Below are 26,828 nucleotides of genomic sequence, written 5' to 3'. Positions count from 1 at the left end.
ATGATGTCAAAGAGGGTTATTTCTTTATTCTGCAAGCAGAGATGTTACACCATGAAGATCACGTTACACTGGACATGGAGCGTGGTGTGTGTCTGAACCGTGACCTTGATATTAATCGGAAGAAAGTCGCAGAGTAAAGACAGCAGGCACCGCTAACCTAGTAGCTCCAGTAATGTAAGAACATCTAGCAAAGCAGCACGAAAAAGTGTGTAAAATGTGTCAAAGCTGACAGAAACTGTGTTGCATAGCTGCAGTGCATTCTGGAAATTTGAATCCAACAAATTCTACATTAATTCTATGTTGGATTTCTCATTAATATGAAAGGTTGCATACTGAAATGCATACAATGAAGACAATCTTCTTTTTATCTTCTTTACACCATTCTTTCTTAAGTAACTCTTGTCATAAATGCTATAATATTTCACCACACAGCAAACATGCTCACAGAAATGTGAGCACTTCACACTCACTAATATCGGTTCATCAGCTAATATAATGTTCAGCAACGTTAAATTTGCACACGGACTTCGGTCTTTACGAGGCAAGATCAGAGTGTTAAAGAAGCTAATCTATTGGCTGCACACTCTGCTGTGAGTCTTGCATCTGCATCATGATCCCAGCAATCTTCAAGGAGCTCATGGAGAATCAATCCCTGCAAATGGAGGCATGGATGAAATCAAAATGGACTCACATTAAAACTATTCATAGTGAAACAATTTATGACATTTATAAAAGATGTCATGAGAGTAATCTGCTTTTCTGTCCTCCACTTGTTTTCAGGCTTAATGGCAAGTGCTTATGTTTAAAGGCAGTGATGTAAATGCTATTAAATAAACACCGTATTGGACACATGTAGTCAAGAATCTGGCAACCTGGGGTCATGAGCTACCCAAAGGTGATTTTAGTAATCTGAAGGAGATCCCAGAAGATTTAAAAAGATTTTAGTAATCTGAATGAAGATCCCAGGCTGCGTAACTCAATCCTGAATACGCCTAACTTTCCCTGCATAAATACTGCATAAGGACTGTGTACCTGGGAGACTCTGGTCCACAGATGAGGTATAGTTGGACGCAATCTTTTCTCCAACACGAAAGTAAGAAGATCTTCAAGGGACGGACTGCGTCCCAGTTCCATCTCATAAGGCAACATATGTTCTGGAACAGGAGAATCTAGAAATGATGAATCGCATGAAACACTCAGATGCACAGTAACTTAGAAAAACGTGTCTGGAATGTGCCATTATTTGTAGGTACCATTATTTTTTCACATTTGTTTTATTTTATTATTTTTTAGCCATATGCACAGTGTAGGTCAAATAATTACTCATTAGGTTGTATTACATAACCAGTTGATGAAAATACCTTCAGACTTTCTTGACTTTACTATAATGGTTTGAAGATTGTTTTTTTGTTTTTAATTAAAAATTAAAATCTTTGAGTGCTATGTTTTTAATGCTGCTAAAACTTCCTTTCAGCAGCTACACACTTAGTAGCATCACTAAAAACAACAATCTCTGCAGTGTTTTTTTTGTGCACAGTCATTGTCTCAATATTTGTTCTCTGGATAAACTTTGAAAAATCTGACACTGGATCGTTCTCAAAGCTCTAGCATTCTATCTGCCGCGTAAATGTGAATTTATACCTTTGCAGAGATCAGAGCAACGCATCAGCAACTCCCAAAGCAGTAGTCCGAAGGAATACACATCTCCCTGAAGCAAACAGCGACCGCTGCTCAGATTAACACATCCCTCCAAGATCTCAGGTGACATGTACTGCAGAGTCCCCATCTGAATTCTGCCCTGCCAAGTGTCACGAGGAAACAGTTACGATCCCATTTTTACTGGTCGACCAATAATTCAAAAAAGTAGTCGTCTAGTCATCATTTCTGTAGTTTAAGCAAAAAAAAAAAAAAAGATTCAGGACATCATTATTTTTATATCTTCTTAGTGCAGTTAAATGCTGATAAGTAACAGCAACTAACGTGTCAGAGTGAACTTCACAGCAATTAACAATCATACACATCCAGCATCAATGCTTTTTGAGGCCAAGGACAAAAAATTTTTAAAAAATAGTGCATAATATAAATCTGTTTATCATAATACACTATTTAGAATGTACCAGTCCTTAAAATACATTCGTGTGGATGACCTAGTGGCTGAAATTGCTAATTCTGGACGTGAGCGTGCGCAGCATGGAAGCTCATGTCCATCAACTGAGTTCTGCGTATAGCTCAATGATCGGCCTTCCTTTGGATGGAGAATGCAAGCAGTGTCTGGGAGGATTCTTTAATATCTCAATTCATTTCTTTAGTGTCTGGTGAGTAGCAAATGTATTAGTTGACGAGTCTATACAACGCCTAATTAATACTCGCTCACTTTTCATACAATAATCTTATAAGGTCACAGTTCAGATTTTGTTTAATATGCCTACTCACCCTATAAGGATTCAACTGCATAAACAGATCACATGGTTTATGAAGAGTTGAAAATAAGAACATATGGTTAGATAATGTATAAGTGAAGCAAACCTCTACTATGCCAGAATAACCCTGCAATGCTTGGCACTGTAGCACTGTTGAGCATCCAAAGTCACACAGAGCGCAGGAACCATCAGCTCTCACCAGAACATTACTGCTGCTGAGATCACAATGAGCCACCACTGGCTTATAGACTCCTACAAGATAAGGCAAAGAACAAACAAACAAACCATGTATTTGGGATACGTAGAGTACAGTCAGCTCCAGAATTATTGGCACCTTTCAGAAGCATGGGCAGAAATAACTGTATAATTCAGAGGTGAAAATTTGTCAGGAAGTAAGGCGGGGGGTGAAGAAGAGTCAGAAGATCATATTTTCAAAATTGCACAGTTTATTTGATTCATTGGATGGTTAAGTTTTAAAATGAAAAGATGCCACCTCCATAACAACAAGAAAGGGTTACACATTCCAGAGAGAAATCCAAAAAAATTCAGTGCCTGGACATTACCAAGTCTTATTAAAGCTATAACTGAAATCATAAACTTTACCAAGCCTCATTAACTGGACACATGAAGTTCACCTGAACCTAATCATCATTAAAGCTGTAGTTCAACTGGAATCTGGAACTTCACAAAGCTTTATTAAAGCTACAACTGGAATCGTGAAAATCTCCAAGCTTCATTAGAGCTACAACTTGGATCATGAACTTCACCTGAACGCCAAAACCATTAAAGCTACAATACAACTGGAATCATGAACTTCATGAAGCTTGATTAGTGCTACGACTGGAATCGTGAACTTCACCTGGACTTCACCATCATTAGAGCTACAACAGGAATCATCAACTTCACCATGAATCATTTCTGATTTCTGAGAAACACTGCTGTCAGGTGCAACAAAATAAACCATTAAAAGTTTACCCCACAGGGACAACCAAAGAACCCTCAAAGTGGCTGGTTATTATTCATTATTCATTTGCTCATTTTCATGAAGAGTACTAATAATTCTGGAGCTGACTGCAAGCAAATGAGTTGTATGAGTTATTGTTCTGAAGCTACTCACCGTTCATTTTTAAGTCAGTGTGCAGGTAGGCCAATCCTTGCGATAGGGTTTGAGCTAGTTTTAGCGTACATGCCCAGTCACTCACCGTTCTAGACAGAAATGCATTCAAAGAACCCTAAAAAAAAAAAGTTTTAGGTAAATATATGAGTTTGGACAAGCCGTGTCAGATTAAGTTGGATATCACTTAGCAGTAAGTCATTACTTGCACTGAGGGCTGTGTTCAGAGTTGGTGACTGAAGTCCAAAAGTTAATATTTATGCAGGGAAAATTACACGTATAGAAAATGCAGATTGAAGAAATAAATAGAAGAAAGATATCGGAATGAGAAGATGGCAAGCATTGAAATAAATGTCTAATAGGAGTACTGTATATTGCCAATATATTGCTGTTTGAATCACACTGATCACTGCTAATTTGGTTTAATTTAATAATATGGCTTCCTCTCTTATTACTGAGTGTCTTACAAAATAGCACTTGATCCAGCACATCCTATTATTTGCACTTTATGAGTTTTTTTTATATCATGCTGCTATAGTTACTGCTGAGCACAGCTTAATGAAGACAGGAGAGAGTAAACTGAGGTCATGAAATCGAAAAGAACTGCCCTTGACATATCCCCAGAAATAATCCTAACTCACTTGGGTTGCCAGTTCCAAAACAAGCACAAACTCTTGCCCTATTTTTCCATCTCCAAGAAACCTTACAATCCCAGAATGCATCATTAAAGGCAGCTTGTACACATCTTTCTCTTTAGTGAACTTTTGTTGTAGTGCTGTAGGAAACACTTTCAAGGCCACCGATGATCCGTGGAAAGTTCCCTGCCACACACTTGCGAAATGGCCACAAGCAACTACCTAGAAAATAAACAAATAGATCAAATACTAATAAAGCCAAAGCACTCAGAATTGATGATTTAATAATGATTTAATAATGATGATTTAATGATCAACAGAATCTTTACTTTTTCCATCTCCAAGTGTTTGTCCAGGTCAATATTAGCTACCTCTAACATGTCATGTGTGTTTGGAGGTGTTACAGGCCCTTTATGTAAGGAAGAAAAATAACACATTTACATAATTACATATAGACATTATATACATTTTCTACTTTTTACACAACAGGGTGGTGTGAAGTTGATTTTTTCCTACAACAGCATGTTCGGAAATGTTTTATTCCTCTTATACCACAACATTTTTTATTTATTAATATTCATTTTTTATCATTAGTATGCATTTAGAGCTACATTTAACATTGTGGAATGTATGCAAAACAAGTCAATTCCTTTTATCGCTTACGTTATGGCAGCTATAAACAGGCTTTCCCTAACCATTGTGGCTTTTTTTTTCTCTCTCTGGAAGATAATAAGATTGAAAAGCTTGTCAAATGGCAAAACTCTGCTGTCCTGCAAACCTGCCTGTGAAAGAAAACTTTTACAGTTACAGCTTTATATCTGACAGTCCAAATCACTGACACTGGAGACTCCTTCCGTCAATGCATGAATTAATAAACATCCATCTCCTTAAAGAAAATTTGAACATTTACACACTTTTTACTTAATCCATTAAGTCATAAGTGTAAGTTATAGATATAATAACGTAATAGAATGAGTGCATTAATATACAGAATAAGTCACAGCTGCTTTTATATCGAATTAATCAGCATCTTCTGACCAATCAGAACTCAGAATTTAACAACATTGTGGTATAAGAGATATTCTACTGTACATTACATCCACTTCTTGATTTTGATACAATATGCAAGAGCAAATATTAACTGATAATATGAAATATGAATATGTACAGGAGTAAAGCCTACAACACCATATAAGGACATTTCTTGGCAAGTATTAAAATGGCATTTACAGTACAATGTTATTATTTGATGTTTAAGAAATGAGAAAAGAGCCCATTTTAAAGAATGGTAATCTTACTGCAGCATTTAAGAAGTTTCCACTTCAGTGCAGTTATGAGGAAAAATAACAGAATCAGAGCTCCAGCAGGAATAATGAAGATGTTGGCACTCAGCAGATCTATACAGACCAAGACAGCATAGAATTTTCTCTTCATTTTCACAGAACTGAATTAATGCTTGCAAAGATTTTAAGCTCATCAAACAATATTCACAAATGTACTGAAAAAAAAAGTGCCGTTGGAGTTGAACACTTGAATACATGTAAGTAAAATGTGCAAAGTTGTGGTAAGAGGTATATGGTCTCACGGCCAGCAACGACACAACAGAAAATTCCATTATTATATTTCCCAAACAACGTAAGGTTGCAAATAAATTTCCTGTAGTACCTGAGATATACGGAGGTTGCTTGTATTCATTTTGCTTGGCTTGCTGATTCCAGGTGATGTTCATATTGCAGAAATCTGAGCTGCACGCACACCCAATGTAGTTCTGAAGATGTACTGATGCATGGCATAGCAAGTTTGGGCAGGAGGTATGGATTATACTACAACCTAAACAAGGAGAAAGCAGGAAAGAAAGATCATTAGCATTAGAGAAACTAAATCAGTACTCATGAAATGATTCCAAAAGGAGGCATCCAACATGCACTTTATGTCCAAAACAGCACCATCTATAGGGGGCAAGAAAAGTATAACAAGGCACATGAAGGTAGCTGTTCAAAAGTCTATCTATATCCAAGTGTTTGAGATGAAATAACCTGGGACAGTATTGCTCATTTGGAATTTGATGCCCAGAAACTTTTAATTCCACCAGTCCATAAAGATCAAGATATGTCTGTGTTGGTACCAATTACAGATGTATATGGAAGAGGAAAACTTCCATGTAAAGTTGCCATGATTTTCACATGCAAGAGATCTCTTACTTTCGTTATATCTTGCTGATAAAATGGTATCGCTTATTCGTTATTTCTCTCAGCCTGGATCACCTGGCTTTAGTTTTAACCCACCTTTAATGCTTCATTCAACTTAACTCAGAAGTGGAAATTCTGAATTCGGATGTTTTCAAGCTCAGTACATTTCAAAGTGCAGAAAAAAAACATGGATGCCTCCATGAAAGCATGTGTTTTGTTAGCAAAAAGCTAGCCAATTAACATTTGTATCCTCATTGATTCACTAAGGAGTGATTTGATTGGTCAAATGCTCCATAATAATAACAACAGTAAAACAACATGTGTTTTATTTTATTACGTTATAACATTTTATAACACATTTTATAACACATTCTATAACGTGTTATTATTTTATTACACAGAACAAACCAAGAATACAAAGCGATGCCCCAGCTATCCTTCAGAGCCATGAGAGTAGCTGTGCTGTCTGGGTGGGAGGGGCATACTCTCTCCCCTGTCAATCACAGTGACAATAGCCAATCATGAGCATCTGTGAGCTCAGATGTGTATACAGAGTCTGCTTTCCTCTGAATGTGCCTGTGATGCAGCATGAGCAGCGGTTTGAGAAGATGTGGATGGTTTCATGTGTTAGCTAATGGTAGCTGTCGTATGATAGCGGAGAGATGGCTGGGAGTTGGGGACATGGGAAGAAAATAGCGGGGGAAATGAGCTATGCTATGCTTCATCTACACAAAAATGATGTGTAGCAACATAGTTGGGGTCAGCCTCCAGTCTCCGCTGCAGCTCCTGGCACAGGGCAGAAAGTGCTGGACTCCTCTGGGGTGGATGTCTTGGATGTCTTACTGTCCACACTCGCCTCCCTTCAATAACAGCATCTTCCTCATCGGACATGAGGTCCGCGGTTGCAGTCTGCCACAGCGTTCTTTCCTCTTCAGTCTGGATGGTTGTTCCAGTAACTGCAAAACATAACATTTATTTAACCACTAAAAAAAACTACACTATTTACATATTTCAATATAGTGTCAAAGTTACACCAAATGTATAACCGATTCTTTAACATACTCTTCTCCTTCTCTGCCTGTTTCTTGCAGCAACTCTGACGACATCTCTTCGGTGTGCCATTTCAGGCTGAGCCAAGCAATACTTCCTCCTTAAAGTTTCGTAATATGTCTTGCAGGATGCTGAACAGAAAAAAATTATACAGAATTCTTAACGTTTGTATGTGTAAACCAATGCAAAAAAAAAAAGTTATATAAACTTGGAGCGACATTTAAATCACGGTTAATGAGGCGCATAAATTTTAACGAGCTTGGAAGTATTAGAATATGAATTATTATACCCATCACATTAAATAAATTTCTTTTTTTTCGATGGTGCTTTTAATAAATGTACATTTCTGCCTATTTTTTCATTGTTTTGAACTTGCTATTGGTAGCGTTTAGGATTTAAAAAACATAATTCGAAATTAGTGGTTAAATATTTGAAGATTTTGAAAAACTCAGAACCCTAAATACAAAAATTTAAAATACAGATTATATTTTACAGACAAATTACAGATCATTACAGATGTAAATTACAGATTGTACAGATAAAGATGTAAATTAGGCCAAAGATGAAGTAAAAAGACATGGAGTTGAGAAGTGGAGTCAAAATGGAAGATATGAAATCTATTTTTTTTTTATGTTCTACTGAAATAGCTAAATTCCTAACTAGCTTGAATGTTACCTGAATAGTTACTCAAGGCAAATACCAAGCATCGAGTGTTTAACATTGCTGTTGAAAACTAGCTATTTGCGTAAACACTTTTTATTTCTGACACTTTTTACTTCTGAAATCATGTACTTTTCCCTGTGAATCCTGAATACTTCACATTTGGCCTAATTTACATACATTTTTAAATCTCTAAACCGTAACCCGCAATTTTGATACTAAGATTATTAAATACAACAATGAAAAAATGACATTTGAATTAATATGACATGTATAGAATTCAAATAAAGATGAAATTCATATTAAGGATACTTTTGTCAGCCTTTTATAATCCGTTACCTTTGATAATCTCAGGATGGACAGCTGCAAAACTCCGAGCGATCTCTTTGACGAGATGTGTCATGACTGCCTGATTATGTGGAGAGCTGATTCTGTGGAAACATGTGGTTATGTTTTATTACGTTGCATCATAACAGATCATTCTGAAGTTCAAATGACATAAAATACAGATCGTTGCAAGTAAATAGTGAGCTTACCCGGTTTGTGGATCATACTTTCGAGGGTTATTTACCGAGTTGTGTATGCGTCTTGCAGCTTCCTGTTTAAAATAATTATATAAGGATGAAAGGTTGTGATGAACATATTTAAACGGTTATTGATTAGGAAGAGGATAGGCACTTTGGTACAGAACTTACAGCAATGGCAACACTGTGCGCTCTTTTCATCCTCTTTGGTGCAGGTTCTTCGCTCTGTTTGTGCTGCCACCTCTTACTCAAGTTACAGATAAGGTGTGAGCAAAGTCTGCTCAGTCATCTGCTCACTCATCTCAGAGATTTGCAAAGAGAGAGTGTTGAGCTGATGAGATACACTATTCTGAGTGGAGATCAGTTGCTCCAGGAGGTCCCGAGTGCTGACTGGACTTCCTGTCCTATTGTCTTGTCTATTCCCCGGTGTAGAAAAATCCAAATTCCTTCTACACGAGCAATCTACTTTCAAAGAAATGTTGATTCAATGTCTGAGAAATCACCACATCCCATCACCACCTATTGCTTTACATTATTGAATCATAATCAGTAAACTTACCCAGGTCAATGTCATCCTCCCAGTCCACGCTTATCTCTGTAAATATTAAACGATTGGGTTCTTTGTCACATTTCACGTTTCCACTTTCCAGATGGGAGTTCTTCGAAGCACTCTGAAGAGCTGCCCGGTTGATATTCGTGGCCACTTCGATCCAAACCCCATTTCGGAAAAAAATTTTGTGCCGATAAAACTGGGTACGTGAAACGACTTCACAAAGCTGCTGAGGTCTTTTCATTTTTTTGCTGTCAAGTGATAAATGTCCTGCCATTCTTCTAGAGAAAAGTATCCAGTCTGATCTATCTTTTCAATTTGCATGGTGTATATGTGAAAGAGCAACCAATAGGAATGCCGCTTTTCTAATTAGGGGCAGTGACATAAGAAGAATTCGAGCCAGTAACATTTGTCCGTTCTTCTCATTTCATGTACGCTAAAGAGAACCGTTTAAAGAATCAGACATGGCGTTAGCTAGCATAGAGATAGGCTTGAAGTAGCTGATAGCTATTTGCAGACAATTTTGTCGAAGTTTGTCAGTGTTTATTCTGACAATTCAGACGATTTTGCTTCTTTCTAAAAGCAAATGCTTGAAATAAGCAATAGAATAATACCACAATTTCAAGCTTGAAATCAATACAAATATCTAAAAATATCTAATAAACAGGAAGATTAGTTGAATTTGCCTAGATTCAGGATAAAATGTTCCATGGTGTTAAGCTTGATCTGTGCTACAGGTGGACAATATGACCCAAATATCATATCACGATTCTCAAAGGCATTTCTACGATACACACATATGTCTCGTGATATATACGACAAACTGTCAGCAAGACAGAAGTGTTGTATTTGAAAAAAAAAAAAAAAGATGATTAATATGTATACAAAAGTATATACAATTTATATATTAATAATATCTATATTATTAATATAGATATAATGAATACACATATTATTAATTATTATATTTTTATTAAATAGATAATTTTTAATTTTCAAATCAGCTCAAATTTAACAGTGAAAAGGAGAAAAAAAGTAAAAAATACCTTTTTTAATTTTTGATTTTCAAACCAGCTCAAATCAGCTGCTTCCAGTCAGTTGATAATTAAATTGTAGATTAAATTTTTTTTTTTTTTTTTAAATCCAAGCCTTATTCCACATACCTAATTCATTTTTAACCAAAATATGACGCATTATATCACTCTCCCTGACTTCTAATTTTTTTTCTACTTCTCCGACTCTAATTTTAAAATCGAATATTATGACTGGAATTTCACTTTTTCCATTTATTTGATATATTTTAAGCTTTCACTCCCAAATAAACTTTATGCTATTAATCAAAAACACTGTTTTGTTTATTCCCCTTGGTTTATCGATTCAGAGCCAGACACAAGTTCAACTTATGTGTTCAGGTGACTGTGAATACTGTAATGAGGTGCAAAGTGCCGGTATTCTTGGGACTCTTGAAGTGTGAGTAGTATGAATCAGGACATCTATATGATAATCAGGTGCTTTAAGTGCTGGCATTGGATACAAGCATATTATAATAAGGTGTGAAAGTGTAAGCATCACCCAAGTGCTTCAAGCTACTCTTATTGTAATCTTACTGTGTGTTAAACCTGAATGAATCAGGCCTAGGTCTTACTGTAAATATATTTACACAATCACTAGAAGTTGATGTCTCTCGACCAAGCAAAAAAGGCTTAATTTAAAATTTGCTGCCTTGCATCAGGTCAAAACAAATCAGATGTGGAACGACACATCGGCTTTAAAATGCAACAACTGAAACATATCAAGGGGACAATCATGAATCTATTATTAGTGATTGTAATTGATTATAATTCAACTGTTTTCATAAAAGGACAGACAACTGATGTACGAAAAAAAGTCAGATTTTTAAACTGACTTGTAAATAGGCTAGCAAGGTGATTTGGCCGTAGCTAAGACTTGCTAATACTCATCACGATCATCATCATTCGTCAATTAACGGTAGACATACCCATGATTTTGAACAAAGCTGGTCACAGATCGATCGGAGGCTATTAAACCTAATCGAATTGTAGCAGATGCAGTGATACCATCAAATAGAGAATTTTTTCACCTTAAGAACTGAAATAGAAGCCATTTTAGGGTGTAATGTCACATCCAGTATCCAGATCTTCCAATGTGATACTGGTTCGAGTCAAAATGTTGGGCTGTTTCAGGAAAACAAGACGGAAGAATTTAAAAAAAAAAAAAAAAAACAGATTTGACAGAATTCGAATCATCAAATAGTGAATCCTGTCAAATCGTTGCCTTAAGAATGAACGTAGAAGCCATTTTAGAGTGTAATGTCATATCCAAAATGCAAAAACTGACATCTATAGTCGAGTCTATCTAGTATTTCCGATTATAACATTACAATAAACCAAATATAAGACTATTAAACTTATTTTGAGACATGTTTCTTCATTTTAAGCTCTACATTTTCTCATTCTATTGGCAGGTAAATGCTTAAAATGAGCAAACCTATCTGCCAATAGAATAAGACTATTTCAAGCTTAAAAAAAAATACCCTAGAAATACAGTTAATAATCTTATATCCTCCTCTGTCCTGTAGACTTTCCCATGGCAGAAAACCTACAGTTACAGCTTTACCTCGTACTATTCGAACATGCTGACACTGGAGACTCCTTCCAAAAATGAGTGACCGGAGTGAAAGGCATTGTGTTACCTAAGAGGACAGGCTTGGGTTTTCCACTCTCCAGCCGGAAGTAACCCATGCAGCAGTCAGTTCTGGCACAGTCCTGACTGCGTCCATTTATGTTCCCTGCTTTCTGGGTCCGTTCAGTGTTTTGTGGACTAGCCAAGAACACGCATCTTCTCTCTGTAGTGACTGCAGGTGCAGGGATGTATTTCAACAACCAAGCTATGGATGCTACAAAGAAAGGATTGATCATCGATTAGCTGGTGTTCTATTCATAAGATTCATAATAATGACAGTATGATGAGCCATATTTTTAAATTAAACCACATTTGTTGTGATTAATGTGATGATTACACCTAAGACCAGTCATGCAGCAATATATTGGCAATAAACTAGACTAAGATGTTTATTTCAATGCTTGCTGTCTTTTCATTCATATATCATCATATTATTCTTTTACGTTTTCATTTTTAAATTGACATTTGCTTTAACTTATATTGTATTATATTTGACTGCAAAGGAGAAAAAAAACAGCTACATATTTCCTTCATCAGTCTGCATTTTCTATCCCAGATTTTTTTCTTGTGATTTGCATAATCAGAAAAGTGAACCCGGTGCGTAACCAGACTCTGAATACGCCAAACTTTTCCCTGCATAAATATTGCTCTACTGTAACTTTTAAATTCCCCAACTCAAGACCAAAAATTATAGCCCACTGTGTTTAAAACAAATACAAAATAGATTATAGCATATTGTTTGTACATCTTCACCTCCATGTTGTTGCCCTGAAACACAAATATGATGGCAATTATATTTATCATTTTTTTCGTACTGAGTTAATGCAAACAGCTTCATCTTATAATTTGAGGTTATGGTGCACCTCTCTGAGTTTCTTTCTGATTTGAACACCAATGTGTTATTGAGATCAGTTAAATGTAAACTATATTATTATTACTATTATTATTATTATTATTATTATTACATACAATATATATACAATACATGACACTATTTATTAAATTCTAACACAAATTTTAGTAATAAAAATACAAAGAAATCGTAGAGCATAATTAATATATTTCACAAACTGAAAAGTAACATAATTTATGTAACAAGTTTTGCCATTTATTGCAACAGTTTCACTTAATGTTATAGCTATGTAAAGTCTCAAGGGGTATTTAATAAGGCAAATAATTCAGATTAATAATTTGGTTTTGGCTGAGAAAAACAGCCTGTGCTTATCTATAGATCATCAATATGTCAGTACAGTGTTAGCTTATTAAAATAAAGAATTTCAGAGTATTCAGAGTACTGAATTGTTCACAACACTGTTGTGTTAAGAAAGTATTGAATGTTCAGTGTGTAGCCTTCACGAAGGAACAAGTGAAAGTTACAGTGTCTAAAAACACACTAGTGTCTAGAAACACAGAAAGCTTATTAGCTTAAATATATGAAATAACCTTATACACAATTCTCTGCTTTGGACATTATAAATGTTTCGGTGTCACAATCTCACGCTAATTTACACCAATGTTCATTTTAACAGGAACGAAAAACATGGGCAATTCTATTCTTCCAAGCCTACAGTGTAAAATAACATAAACGCAGTGGCTTCTATCACGTTCATGTACCTTATTATATAAAATAATGGGTTAATTTCTTGGATATTGGGAAAAATATATACCTATAACAAAGTCTAGCTTTGAACTTACCTATGAAAACAACGCTCATTGATAGTCGCATTCTTCATGGGAGCAACAGACGAATGATTTACACAGATGCCTTGAGCCGCAGAAGAGAGACGACCTTGAAGTGCCTTCTCACTCCCACATGGGATAAGTTGCAACAACACTACACACATTCCACCATGCCAACTTAGTGTACAATTTTTTTCGTTCACTTTTATGTAAAGAAAAGCATTAAGTCTTTTTTTTTTTTTTTTTGCCTTGTTGACTTACACGACAACACTTTGTTGTAGAAATTCATATAATTAGGTTGCCAACGTAGTGTCTGTGTAGCTGAGATTTCTAAATGAATGCTTTGTTAAAATGCATAATAATACAATAAATATTATAATCCTTTAAAGAAAAAAGTCACATGAGTTTTATACATGTTTTTTGGACTTTTTTTTTTTTTTCCACAGCTAGGATTCATTTCTCAGATGTGATTAGCGCACAGCCACATGTCCTCACAAGCTAAGCTATTCCAGTCCTTGTGGGGACATTTAGTCTCCACCGAAATATATTATAAATAAATAAATAAATAAATTTGTGGGAATTAAGTTTTTTTTTTCTTCTTCTATACCAGGAAACTGTAAACTGTAAAATATATATATATATATATATATACATACATACAGTCATGAAAATAAAATTAAATGCAAAAGAAGAAAAAAGAGACAGAGAAGTGAGAGAGAGACGTAAAAGTAAATAAATAAATGTGGTATTAAGTAAATAAGAAATTATATATATATATATATATATATATATATATATATATATATATATATATATATATATTGTGAGATTAAACTAAACAAAAAAGTAAACTAAAGAAACAAATAGATAGATAAATAGATAGGTAGATAGATAAATTAAAAAAGGAACTGGAATTAGTTGTATTAATTTATTGATTGCAGTGATTTTACAGTAGCAGGTAAAGCATTACAGACCCCCCCCCCCCCCCCCCCCTTTTTTTTTTTAAATCAGTAGATCTTTCAGATTCATAAAGTTTCAGGATTTCATAGTTTTTCATGATCCATGTTGTTTTCTTCAATCAATAACATTTCTGAGGTCAATATATTTTTGCAAATGAAACATTTTTAATCCCTTTTTGGCCAGTTCCTTAATTTTTTTCCTTTTCTTTTTGCAGCATAGTATGCAGTGAATGGACTCGTTGATGGAAAGAAACATTTTTCACCAAAAAAACCACGTGATTGATTTTGCTTATTCCTTATGCTAGCATAAAGACAGATAGCTAAAGTTTAATAAACAGCCCTGCCTTGTGCTGCTGATCCCATGTTATCCTTTTCATTCATATAACCGTAAAAATAATAAACAAAAACATTACCAAAACTGAAAAAGTCTCAAATCAAAGAACGTAAAATTCACATTCAAGAGATTTTAATACTAATTAAGGCATTCATTGTAAAATGTCCCATGGACATCATGTACTTCAGTGCAATTTACAGATGTCATCTCTCTCACACACACACACACACACACACACACACACACACAAAGTATTTCACCAGTGAGTTAATCACATCAGTGCAATTCCAGTCTCAGTATTTAAAGCCCAAAAATCCTCCCATTATTATATCCCGTTATTAGACAGGAAATAAAGACTAGGCCGTGTTGTTACTCTGCCTGTACAACAAAGTTATCAAACTGAGCCAGTTGGAATGTACTCGTGCCGATAGCCGCCCATCCGTGTATCGGTGTCAAAACGATTGCGTCCTTCCACAGCACGTAGCCGTTCAGCTCTCCAGAAACGAAATAACCCTGTGAATAAAGACAGGCTCACACACATACTCCATTTCAGGATTCTTTTTTTTTTTATTATTCAAATGCATAAACAAATCCACAAACCTGGACGGTCAGAGTCAGAGTGTACCACACATGAGCTCGGGTTCCGGACAGTCCCTCGGCCAGGACACTTTCTCCACCTTTCAGATTGCAAGCATTAAAAAAAACACTCTTCTTTTATTGCATATAAAATAATTCATATTGGGATTGTACAAAGACAAAAATCCAATCATTTCAAATCAGACCTGAGGTACTTCGGCTAAGCCTTATTGCACAATTATGTTTTTTTTTTGCTCATTGACGTTTCACATTCCTATGAACACATCTGTAGAAGCAACAAACGAGTGCGTTATCAGCCCAAGCCTGTGTAAGCAATCTGCTCTAGAGATCGACAACAGCACATCAGCTGTATAATCATGTCGAGAAAGCAAATAAAAGTCCACATGGTTAAACTGGTTCTGATTTGCAGCTATTGCTGACACTGCTGAGTGATGTTGAGTGATGTGTGTGTGTGTGTGTGTGTATGAGAGAGGAACACTATATGGCTGTAGTGATTATTCACTCAGTCTGTGCTGAATGAAATTAAAGGCATTTCCAAATGCATTCAAATTCTAATGAAAATCACTTATAAAGAAACAGATTGCGATATATGATCAAAGAATTATTCATTTTTTTGCTTACGGAGGTCATTGGTGACTTTGTAGGTTCCATCGGCGAACACCCAGAAGAAGATTCCCCGTGCGCTCCGGATCGATCCTCCTCCTTTATCCACTCTCGCTGCCACAAACACACCTCCTGTGTACTTGCTCTCCATGTACACTTCACAGGAGACGCTTATATTCTGCCTGCAATAAGAAAGAAAAAAAAAGGGATGAATTTTGTAATAATCCTCTGCTGCATTGCTGATGTATGTTACTCTTCTACTGTATGTATTGTATATGAGACAAAGATGAAAAGAGGTTTTAAAAATGAAAATATAAGGCCGCACTTCTGTGGACATTTTATATGTAATTGTGTTAGCAAGCACTGCAATGTTTTTTTTAACCTCTGGACCAATCAGGTAGCAAGCTAGAAGCAAACTGCTATGGTACAAGAGGAATAAAACTCTTTGGGACATGCTGTTAAAGGAAAACAATCAACTCTGGAGTGCTAAGAGTACCGCCACTTCATGTCATGCTACGTCTCACCACACTGCAGTTGATTATTTTCCTATAACAGCACACCCCCAAAGCACATAAAGAAGAACCAGACCAAGCAGGGTCAGTACCCTGAACTCTAGTGTGATCGAAACTCCCAATACACACCAGGTATAATCTCCGATGACGCTGATGGTTTGATCTGCATCCGCTGCCCACGTGACTGGCCGCTGCGTGAGCACCTGACGCAGCGTGTAAACGTGAGCGCCGGTGTCCGTTAGGTTCATGAAGTATTCAAACACTCCGGTCTGATCAGCAAAGTGCGGCGCCTCGGAGAAGTACGGGTGTCCTTTTTAGAAAGAGGAGAGGAAGAACAGACTATTGGAATGAGTGCTTTATTCCAAACCTGAAAATGTTTCTATAGCAACAGCCACATAATCTAAGCCTAATAATAAACAAATTAAAAATGTTTCGTTATTCAACGAAGAAAAGTGTTGATATGGTAAAATTTTCTGGAAGATGTTTAACATTTTTTGGAAGGAGTCTCCAGTGTCAGCGCTTTGTAACACAGGTACAGCTGTAACTCCACATTAAACTTAGATATAAACAGGTTACAAGTATTGTTTAATTAATAAAAAAAATTAATTTGGTGTGAAATTGCTGTGGTAACCCCGATAAATCCAAGTACAGTTGCCAAGCCGTGCTTCTGTGACACAGGGATTTAAATACAAAGCTATAAATTAACAAGAAAAAGACACGCCCACGTACTGACATTGAAGTCGTCTGAATATTTTTTCGGGAAGGGAGCGGAGGGAGGAGGCTCTGGATAACTCCCTTTATATCCTGTGGTGATGGTGGTTACCGTGTACACTTCATCAACATCTAGGTCCAAGCTGAAGGTCCCATTAGATACCTGTGATGGTCAGATTTCATTACAGCACGTTATATCTACAAGGCTTAATGAACTAACAGGCAAATTAAGCATTTTTTATGTTTGGAAATCCTCAAATATAGTCAAGACTTGTTTGGTGTCTGGCGTTTTGCTTCTTTACATTTGCACGAGACCTACACAGCTGTAGCTGACAAGTAGCAAAAGTCTCTCATCCATAAACTACCCAAATATTTAAAAAAAATATATCATTATGATTCATCTCAGTTGAAAGAATTATTTTTTTCAAATTTATTTACCATATAAGTTGAACCACACCATCATCATCATCATCATCTGTATCACTTTCAGCTTTTCAGCTAAATCACATCAGCTTTTGGGTGAGACAGACTTCCAGTACTTGTTAGCTACACTCAGGTCCAGAATTATTGGCACCCTTGGTAAAGAAGGAGGGGGGTTATGAAGAAAAAAAAAAGGCTGTGTAGTTAATTAGTTACACCTCACACTGAAAATATGAGAGAAATCAAACCTTTAATTGAAGTAAATCTATTCTAAGATTAAAAAAAAAAAAAAAAAAATCTTTTTTTGCAAAACATAACAGTGGATATGGATTTGTGTAGCTATTTTGCCTGGTTCAAGAACATTCATGAACATTTTATTCATTTAGTCATCATGTTTATGAATGATTAATGGGAATTTGGCTTAAACATGGATGGCTTAAGAGTTTCTGAACACTTAAATTGAACTTAAGTAAAATACATAATAGTTAATAGTAAAATATAAGCAGGGGAATTACATTTCAGTTACATATTGTTGATAAGAATTTATAAGGCTGCTAAGAAGTATGATGTGTTTAGTTAAAAAAAAAAAAATTGATTAAGGACAAGGGTGCCAATAATTCTGGAGCTGACTGTAGTCTCATAGCGCCGGTGCAAAAGTTAAAAAAAAAAAAAAAAAACCTTAGCAAATAACATGTCTTGTAATATTAAAATATTACACAAAATAATATATTTTATTTATAATTACTATAATTACTATAATAAATAAATAAATAATAAATAAAATTATAAATAAACTTAATTAATTAATTATAAATAATATATTTATATTTATATGGGAAAATAATATTTTATATATTATTTATAAAATAGTCATGAAACCATAACTTTTAAACATTTACTTCTTTAATTTACCTTTACAGGATCCAGTTTTTGAAAGAAGATTGGCTTTTTCGTCTCGAAATCAAACTTCGAATGCCACACTTGCAGTTCACTAACTGAGGCCTGCAGGCAAAACAGAATTCTCTGTTTAAAAAAAGAAACTGAATTATTGCCATAATATAAATGACTGAATGTTTGATAATACGTACAAACGATCCCTTTAATGAGAAGGTGGCTTTCTGCGGTGTGACGTCATAGTGAGGCAGAGGAGGCCGTATGCACACAGAGTGATCATGAGTCTGGAGAAGAAAAAAAAAATGCATTTGGATTAACAAGTTAAGATAAATTACAAACCACTACCTCCTGTATTGAAAAGAAAATCTTACCATGGTCTCTATTACTATAGTCAGGTTGCCATTCTGATCCGTCAAAGCTACGTAAGTCCCACCGTACGACAGGTGCCCTACAGTCTGCAGATATTTCCACCCAGGCTGAGTAAACTGTGTGGTGTGGGCTAGAAGACAACATTTTACTGATCAGAGGAATAGTTTTCTTAGCGTCCAAGACATGCATTTTAGGCTGATCTTCATTTCTGTTAAATAAAGTGTATAATAAAACACCTGTTATCCAAATGGGCGATTCCACAACATAATTTCCACTCCATGGCTCTTGAGCAGTCATCAGCCCGTCTCTCCCAAATGGAAGATCCTGATAGTAACTGGCCACCAGGTTCCAGGAAATAGTGCTAACAAGACACAGAGCCGCTATTATTATTTAAATCAACTCCAAACCATTAACGATTTATTGCATACTCATATTACAGCTGTTCTAAAGTGAAACTGAAGCATTTTGAGCAAAACAGATACTCAGTTTTTCTCCTCAGTGTAACTCAGATGAACATTTAAACTAAATACACGTCACATGACGTTGCACTAATAATGAAAGAAAATGCAATGGCTAAATTTGAATAGTTACACACCTAACTAACTAACCAGCTATGTGCTACGTTACTGATCAGAAAGTTGGGGTTCAAGCCCCAGCACTGCCAAGCTGCCATTGTCGGGCCCTTGAGCAAGGCCCTTAACCCTCTCTGCTCCAGGGGCGCTGTATCATGGCTGACCCTGCCCTCTGATCCTAAATTATTAACTTCCTTTGATACGCGAAGACAAGAATTTCACTCCGCTGTAATGTACATGTGACAAATAAATAGTAGCAATAGTTATAAACGCAGTATAATTTCCGTCTCTGACTGGCCGAATACAGAACATTGTTCACTAGATGGCACTAGTTACAAGGAAAAGGTAAATAAAAGTTCTTTGGCTTCTGGGATACGAGCGTAAGATATAATAAAGTATAAGAAAGTATATATAAGATGTAAGAGTGCAGCCGTACGCAGTCATCCTGCCGTTAACGTAGTTCCGGTTGAGGATTCGCGCCCAGCAGCCTCCTCCCACATCATCGTTGAAGGTGCTGTAGTCTTCAGAAGACCACAGCTGCTTCTTCAGGAGCAAGGCTTCGGGTACCGTGACTGTTCCAGGATAGTGAGCGCTGCACACAAGTCAGACACACACACACACACACACCCACACACACAGGTTCTCAAATATACAGTACGTGTATGCAGATCACTGAGCGCAGATGGCGTGGTTTAGAGTCCATACACTGTACGAGTCATTATATGGACATTCATATACATTCAAGTGATTTTTGTTAGCCAGTTCTAACATAAGCTAAGCTGATGTGGAAATTCACTTTAGGACAAAAAAGGTTCTTATACGGGCTTAAAGACACACCTTCTTCATAGAAAATGGCTGTGACGTGGATCAGGCCTTTATTTCCTGGCATAGACAGAAACACCTCCTGCTGTTTCTCAAAGCTTCTTCCTCTTACTTATTTTCTTTTTGTTTTTTTGTTTTAAGATTTTAGGATCAAATTCTCAACTAAGATAGCCACGCCAACTGACTGTTATAAAGCACTGACACTGGAGACTCCTTCCATAAATGTTAAATAAATGTCTCTAAATAAACATTCAGCAACAAACCATTCAGGACTTGTATAACATTTTGAGAAGTATTAAAAGTTTTCTTAGAGGAAAAAATGGCCATACTCATTATCTGGTCCTTGATATTAATGTACTTTTTTTTAATAGAAGTATCGCTTCTATTTACGTTTTCATGTTCACTCATGTTTATTAAGAGGACAATGTGTGAGTGTGTGTATTATACCCAAGCACATCCACAGCGCTCCTGAGTTCAGAATCCAGAAGGACATAAACAGTTATTGGCTCCCACAAGTTGTCACCGGCGATGATTTTGACTCTCTCCAAACCGCTCTTATCCAGAGTGTAGCGCAGGATCTAATGATGGAACAGCAAAGGAGAGGAGGGAAAAGCATTTCGCACAATTACTGACAAGGAAACAAAGCCAAAGAGAACTGTTTGACACTTCCCGAACTCTTTTCCTATGTGTGTATACCTCATATAATACACACAATACACACAATACACACAAAACACACAAACGCTGCTGCTAGATAAGTAACTAGAATTACAGAGAGCTGCTTACCTTTATATATTTGCTGTTAAAACTCCTTTCATTCCATATCTGTGTAAAAAGTAAAAAAACAAAAAACAATGCTATAATAATAATAATAATAATAATAATAATAATAATAATAATAAATTGATTGAAATTTTCCCAAAACTTACATGTTCATTTTTTTTGGCTAAAAATTTAAACATTTTTATTCAAAAAGTTACATTTAATGAATGACTTACAATTTATACAACAGCAATAAATAATAAATACATACATATATATACACACATGTAATTAATAATTTTTAAAAAAATTCAGAATGGCAGAAATTTTCCCCAAAAAATGGCAGAAATATTCCAAAAACTGACTTTTTTTTTTTTGGCTAAAAATGTAAAAATGTTTATTCAAAAAATTACCCTGTTTCTCATTATCTTATAATTAATTATTATATTTAATGAGTCACAATTTATACAATAGCAAAAAATAAATAAATATACATGTAATAATAATAAATTTAATAATAAAAAAAAAAAATCAAGCAAGTTGTTTAGTCCAGTGTCCTAAAATTGGGTTTCCAATTTTAGGACAAGAATTTTGTTGAAGCATGAATAATAATAATAATAATAATAATAATAATAATAATAATAATGTTACATAGACCACACATTAACATACTGGTTAAGTTTCTGGGTGGTAGCTCATTGTTAACCATGTGAACCTGCTAAAACCTGATTGGCTGATAGGGGCCATGTTTGTTAAGTAGCCCAGTCATCATTATTAATACAGTTACAGATTAGTACAACAATGCAGTACACCAAATTTCAGCTTGATCAGACTTTCCTAATAATAATAATAATAAAAAATTATAATAATTACCCCAACATAATCAATGTCCAGGTCATGGTATTGCTTCGCTCCGATAATCCAGGACACGACATAATAAGCAGTAATATCAGGAAAGTGATAGGGCCAGTCTTCCCCATGGCCCACCCATCCAGGAAACGCCCACGGCAAGCCTACATCACATCAGTACCAAGACATATTTAATTATTTAAAACATTTCCGCGCATAGACAGTTAAGTTTAGTTTACAGAGACATGTATCAATAATCAGGTGTGCAATATCGCACTACTCAACACACTGTATTTTGATTTTGAAAGCGCATCACAAGTCTGTTTATCACATAAGAGTTCCATAAAAGTTTGAGAAACATGCAGAGGTGCCAACATTGCTAACAAGAAAATCCTGGCAGACAGATTCCTACAGATTCCTTTCATTTTTTCCCCAGATATGCACCAGGCAAAGAGTGTGAGTGATAGTTAATAATTAGAAGCAGCCTCTTCATTTTTACTGATCAAAAAGACCACAGCCCCGCCTACTTGTTTCCTATTGGCTCATAAGACTGAGGCTCATGAATGCACAGGTCGAAGTTCAGCTAGACAACAAAGTGAAAGAAAGCAAATACCCCTTACTGCAGAACAGAAAGTCCATGGGGTGGAGTCGGACCTCATCTAGCTCCTCCTACATGAGTGGAGCTGGGCGAAAAATATCGAGCCGAAATGTCTAAGGGGTGGAGTGTGTTTCAGGCAGGATGAGTATGTTCAATGTGTTGTTTTTGTGTTCTACAGCATTGTACAGGTTTATAGGAGCACTTGGATCAGATCCAGCTCCACCCCCTGGACTTTTGGCCCTGCATTGAGGAATATCTCGAAGAAAAGTGCTACCAGCAGGGAATTTTCACATCCCATGTCCTTTCCCCTTCAGTGAATTGGCATTTCCATGAAGCGATTTTTATTCATGTTTGAGCGCTGCCTTAGCTGAAGAAGGAAAACCACACGTTTTCAGGTGTCTAACTTATCTGCGGAGCAAGTGATCAAAAACTGTAAATGCTACGGTGAAACCATAAATGTTGGCACCCCTGAATATGATGGTAAAATTGATCCTCTGACTCATCAACAGCTTTTCAAAAGCAGAATGTAGCAGAATATTTACTATTTTACAATACTGTGATGGTATATAAAACATTACTGTAATTACTAATATCTCTGAATGCTTAAAGTGTTAACGTGTAATCCACCTATCAGCGTGATGTTAGGATTCCTCTTCTTCGCCTCTCTCATCAGCCACCACTCATATCCCCTGAAATAATTCTCATCATTCGGATAGTGCATGTGAGACGGCTCCGTACCATCTGTAGGGAAAAAATATATAATGTAGTGTGGTGATGTAATGTCTTTCCTGCGGTTCCAAATGATTTCCAAATGATTTGAGTTCTTTGACCTCAGGGTTTGGAAACCTACCTGTTGTCTGTGCATCACCTCCAATTTCAACTTTCAGGATTTGTAAGGAAGCTCCAAAGTTGGGCTAAAAAAATATACATTACAGGAGAACGTTAATGACATTTACTTTTTTGTTAAAATTAAAAACACATTTCACTGCATTTACCTTGAAAAGGTAATCCAGAATTTGACTCCTGTATGGTTCAGCATAGTTAACAAGTAGCCGAGATGTTGCCTGCAAACAGATTAATCACAATGAGCTATATATATTTATACATTATAACAGTGTCAAGGCTACTGATAAAAATAAACGTATATAAATTTATATCCTAAAGGAAAACTGCACTCTAAATGACTTCAATGGTGTTAAGTTCAAAGTTGACTTTTTAAGTTTTGTATACTTTCATCAACATTTTCACTTCAGTTAACATGTTTTATATTACCCACAATGCCATTTGATTACCTGGTGATAGTGGTACCAGCGGGATTTATTCCTCACTTAATGTGAGTGATGCAACACTACATTAAGGGTTGGGGGGGTGTAAACTTTTGAACAGGATGATCGGTATATATTGTTATTATTTTGTCTTCTCGGAAACATGTAAATAGCTTATGTAGCTTCTGAAGGGCAGTACTAAAGGAAGAAAAAAAAAGATCTTTAAACAAAATAATAATTTACACCGATCATCCTGTTCAAAGGTTTACATCCCCCTGGCTCTTAATGTTTTGTGTTACCTTCTTGAGCATCAGTGAATGTTTGCACCTTTTGTAATAGTTGTGTACGAGTCCCTCAGTTGTCCTAAGTGTGAAAAGATGGATCTCAGCATCATATAGCCGTGTTGGAAAAAAGGTCAAATATGCAGAAAATGCCGGAAAAGCAAATAATGTGTAGGACCTGGAGGAATTTCCTGAAGATCAGCGGGCAGTTTAACTGCTCAGGACAAACAAGGGCCTCATGAACAACTATCACAAACCATATAAACAGTCACTGATCATCCGGGTAACACACACAATATTAAGAATCAAGCGTATGTAAACTTTAAAACGTGTAAATTCAGTTATTATTGTGTCTTGTGGACAGATGTAAACATCTGCTATGTGAAATAGCTTATTCAGGGCAGTATTAAATCAAAAACAATGCAATTTTATGATCTCTTTTATAATAATAATAATAATAATAACATTGTTGTTGTTGTTATTATTAATAATAATAATAATTATTAATATTTTGCATATTCTGCAAGGTGTATGTAAACATATGACCTCAACTGTAAGTGCCAGTGCATATGATATATACACCACAAACAAACTAGAATAACACATAACACATCTACAAACATGTATATTATACATTGTGAACATATAAACACAATCTATAATATAAATGCTTGTAGATGTGTTGTGTGTGCTGTGTAATAAGGAACTTGGTCATATGATTCAGGCTATGAAATAATCAGGCAACAAAACTGTCCAAGAGCTGTATGTGTGCCATTTCCTCTCATATGCATCTCCTATTTTTACAGTGAAGTCAAACTAAAAATGCACAGATCATGGAATATACATTTTCAGCTTTGAGTGCAAGCAGGAATTAAAGTTGCTCTTACCCCACCACCACTCAAACCCCCGATGCCATCAAATGTCCGTCCAAATCCACCACTATCATCTATAAAGTAGTTGTGATCAGCTGAACAAACAAGGACACATAACAAAAAGAATAAAAACACACGAATGCCTGTTTTCCTGCTCATTCTATCTCATCCACAAACAAACCACCTGATCACATGATCGTACTTCCGCAAATGGGCCCGGTTGACACAAACCACGCCCATTCTCCCTTACGTCATCGGCTTTACATTGATACCGGAAGTAGTCTCTCATATCATTTCATACACATTTTTAGACCGTTTTAAACCATTTTTTTTATTATATGGCTCTCTTTTTTATCCGTAATTTCGCTATAATGTCAAGTTTACGGTTTAATAATTAATTTAGACATATTTATAACATTGTTATTTTTGTTAGTGTTGGAAATCCCAACTTGCCATAATTATCACTGTAACAATTCTGCACATAAATAATGTCAACTAGAAGCTAAAGACTTTTAATTTTAATAAAAGAAAAAGTATTATATAATAGGTGAAAAAAAGTCAAACAAATCTACTGGTCTGATAAATAGACAAAATATTATTGTGCACATTACACATAATTATTATTGTATTGTACAAATGTTTCTAATATGTATACATTTGAATTATGTTCATGAAATAAAATTTGTAAGGGGTGTGTTACAGATAAAGAGGTCCCTTAGAGGAACCTTAGTGTTTCCTCTCATTTCCACCCCATATTTATAAACCTGAACATGCATCTGGGACCTTCCTGGTGCTTAATCTCTCTATAGTTAAAAATTAGATAATCCGAACATTTTATAGCAATATACACTATATGGCCAAAAGTATGTGAACACCTGACCATCACACCCATATGTGGGTCTTCCATAAACTGTTACCACAAAGTTTGAAGTGCATAATTGTATAGAATGTCTTTGTATCCTGTTGCATTACAATTTCCCTTCACTGGAGCTAAGAGGCCCAAACCTGTTCCAGCATGACAATGCCTCTGTACACAAAGCGAGCTCCATGAAGACATGGTGTGTGAAGGTTGGAGTGGAAGAACTCGAGTGTCCTGCACAGAGCCCTGACCTCAACCCCACTGAACACCTTTGGGATGAACTGGAACACCGACTGAACCCCAGACCTCCTCACCATCATCAGCGCCTGACCTCACTAATGCTCTTGTAGCTGAATGAACACAAATCCCCACAGCCACGCTCCAAAATCTAGTGGAAAGCTTCCCAGAAGAGTGGAGCTTAATATAACAAAATAACGAAAGGGGACTAAATCTGGAATGGGATGTTCAACAAGCACATACGGATGTGATGGTATGGAAGCCCGTTTCAGCCAGGTAGAAAAGGAAAAAAGCATAATGATTTTTTCCTCTTATTATTACTTATTATTTCAAAATTCAGACTTTCATCTCAAATCACAAACAAATCACAAATGTTTCTTTAAAAACTATTTGACATTTCAAAAGTTCAACATAATGAGCAAACCAAGTAACATAGAGCTAACCCTTCTGACATATGATTTTTAAATAATAATAATAATAATAATAATAATAATAATAATAATAACAGGGCTTCCACACAAATACTTGCAGAATTAACTACCTGTGTCTTTAGTACATTTATATTTGCTGAATTAAAAAAAATACTTACCTGTATGACGTCATATCTTTCAGGTGGGAAGTCTTAACATCTGAAGATATCATAACAATGGCCACATTTTACTGTAAATATTTTTAATTTTTTTTTTTTTTTTTTGTAAATGTTACTTTTGATAATGCCAGACTGCTGTTTGTGCTGTTTGTGATAATGCCAGTCTGCACCAAAATGTTCTTCTTTCTCACTTTGGAA

General features: G+C 35.7%; 2 protein-coding genes across 3 annotated transcripts; both read right to left on the bottom strand.

Moving 5' to 3' along the window:
• Positions 1-6: 6 nt before the first annotated feature.
• LOC113533735 (anti-Muellerian hormone type-2 receptor) lies at positions 7-13,646 on the bottom strand. Of its 2 annotated transcripts, none has more exons than XM_026926028.3 (11): positions 13,541-13,646; positions 11,856-12,059; positions 5,835-5,999; positions 5,468-5,566; positions 4,499-4,578; positions 4,176-4,391; positions 3,538-3,652; positions 2,527-2,672; positions 1,642-1,798; positions 1,033-1,169; positions 7-652 (listed from the first exon to the last, which is right to left on the bottom strand). In XM_026926028.3, the coding sequence occupies exons 1-11, from the start codon at positions 13,569-13,571 to the stop codon at positions 548-550; spliced, it is 1,455 nt and encodes a 484-aa protein (XP_026781829.3). In that variant the 5' UTR covers positions 13,572-13,646; the 3' UTR covers positions 7-547. The 2 variants fall into 2 exon arrangements, with proteins under 2 accessions (XP_026781829.3, XP_026781830.3); XM_026926029.3 differs by having other exon boundaries at positions 1,033-1,154.
• Positions 13,647-14,933: 1,287 nt separating this feature from the next.
• galcb (galactosylceramidase b) lies at positions 14,934-25,174 on the bottom strand. The gene is made up of 17 exons (XM_026926895.3): positions 24,961-25,174; positions 23,523-23,591; positions 23,378-23,441; positions 23,155-23,268; positions 21,954-22,093; positions 21,105-21,143; positions 20,766-20,896; positions 19,933-20,088; positions 19,161-19,285; positions 18,927-19,054; positions 18,750-18,839; positions 18,574-18,663; positions 17,260-17,404; positions 16,660-16,840; positions 16,037-16,200; positions 15,419-15,495; positions 14,934-15,331 (listed from the first exon to the last, which is right to left on the bottom strand). Exons 1-17 carry the CDS (start codon positions 25,102-25,104, stop codon positions 15,188-15,190), a joined length of 2,001 nt encoding a protein of 666 aa, XP_026782696.1. The 5' UTR covers positions 25,105-25,174; the 3' UTR covers positions 14,934-15,187.
• Positions 25,175-26,828: the final 1,654 nt, after the last annotated feature.

This window comes from Pangasianodon hypophthalmus, chromosome 10 (genome assembly GCF_027358585.1).
Source record: "Pangasianodon hypophthalmus isolate fPanHyp1 chromosome 10, fPanHyp1.pri, whole genome shotgun sequence".
In the NCBI taxonomy this organism is placed as follows: domain Eukaryota; kingdom Metazoa; phylum Chordata; class Actinopteri; order Siluriformes; family Pangasiidae; genus Pangasianodon; species Pangasianodon hypophthalmus.
The sequence above is the reverse complement of the archived record's forward strand: the minus strand, read 5'-3'. Positions and strand labels throughout refer to the sequence as shown.

Excerpts from the sequence above, each read along its gene's own strand:
- galcb (XM_026926895.3), bottom strand. The coding sequence starts at position 25,104 with ATGAGCAGGAAAACAGGCATTCGTGTGTTTTTATTCTTTTTGTTATGT. Across the intron at positions 19,286-19,932 it reads GTTAACGGCAGGATGACTGC|CACTATTTCCTGGAACCTGG; the intron begins GTACGGCTGCAC and ends GTGTCTTGTTAG. Across the intron at positions 18,664-18,749 it reads TCTCATTAAAGGGATCGTTT|GCCTCAGTTAGTGAACTGCA; the intron begins GTACGTATTATC and ends TTTTGCCTGCAG.
- LOC113533735 (XM_026926028.3), bottom strand. The coding sequence starts at position 13,571 with ATGCGACTATCAATGAGCGTTGTTTTCATAG. Across the intron at positions 5,567-5,834 it reads GCAACCTCCGTATATCTCAG|ATCTGCTGAGTGCCAACATC; the intron begins GTACTACAGGAA and ends TGGTCTGTATAG. Across the intron at positions 653-1,032 it reads TGTGGACCAGAGTCTCCCAG|GGATTGATTCTCCATGAGCT; the intron begins GTACACAGTCCT and ends CTCCATTTGCAG.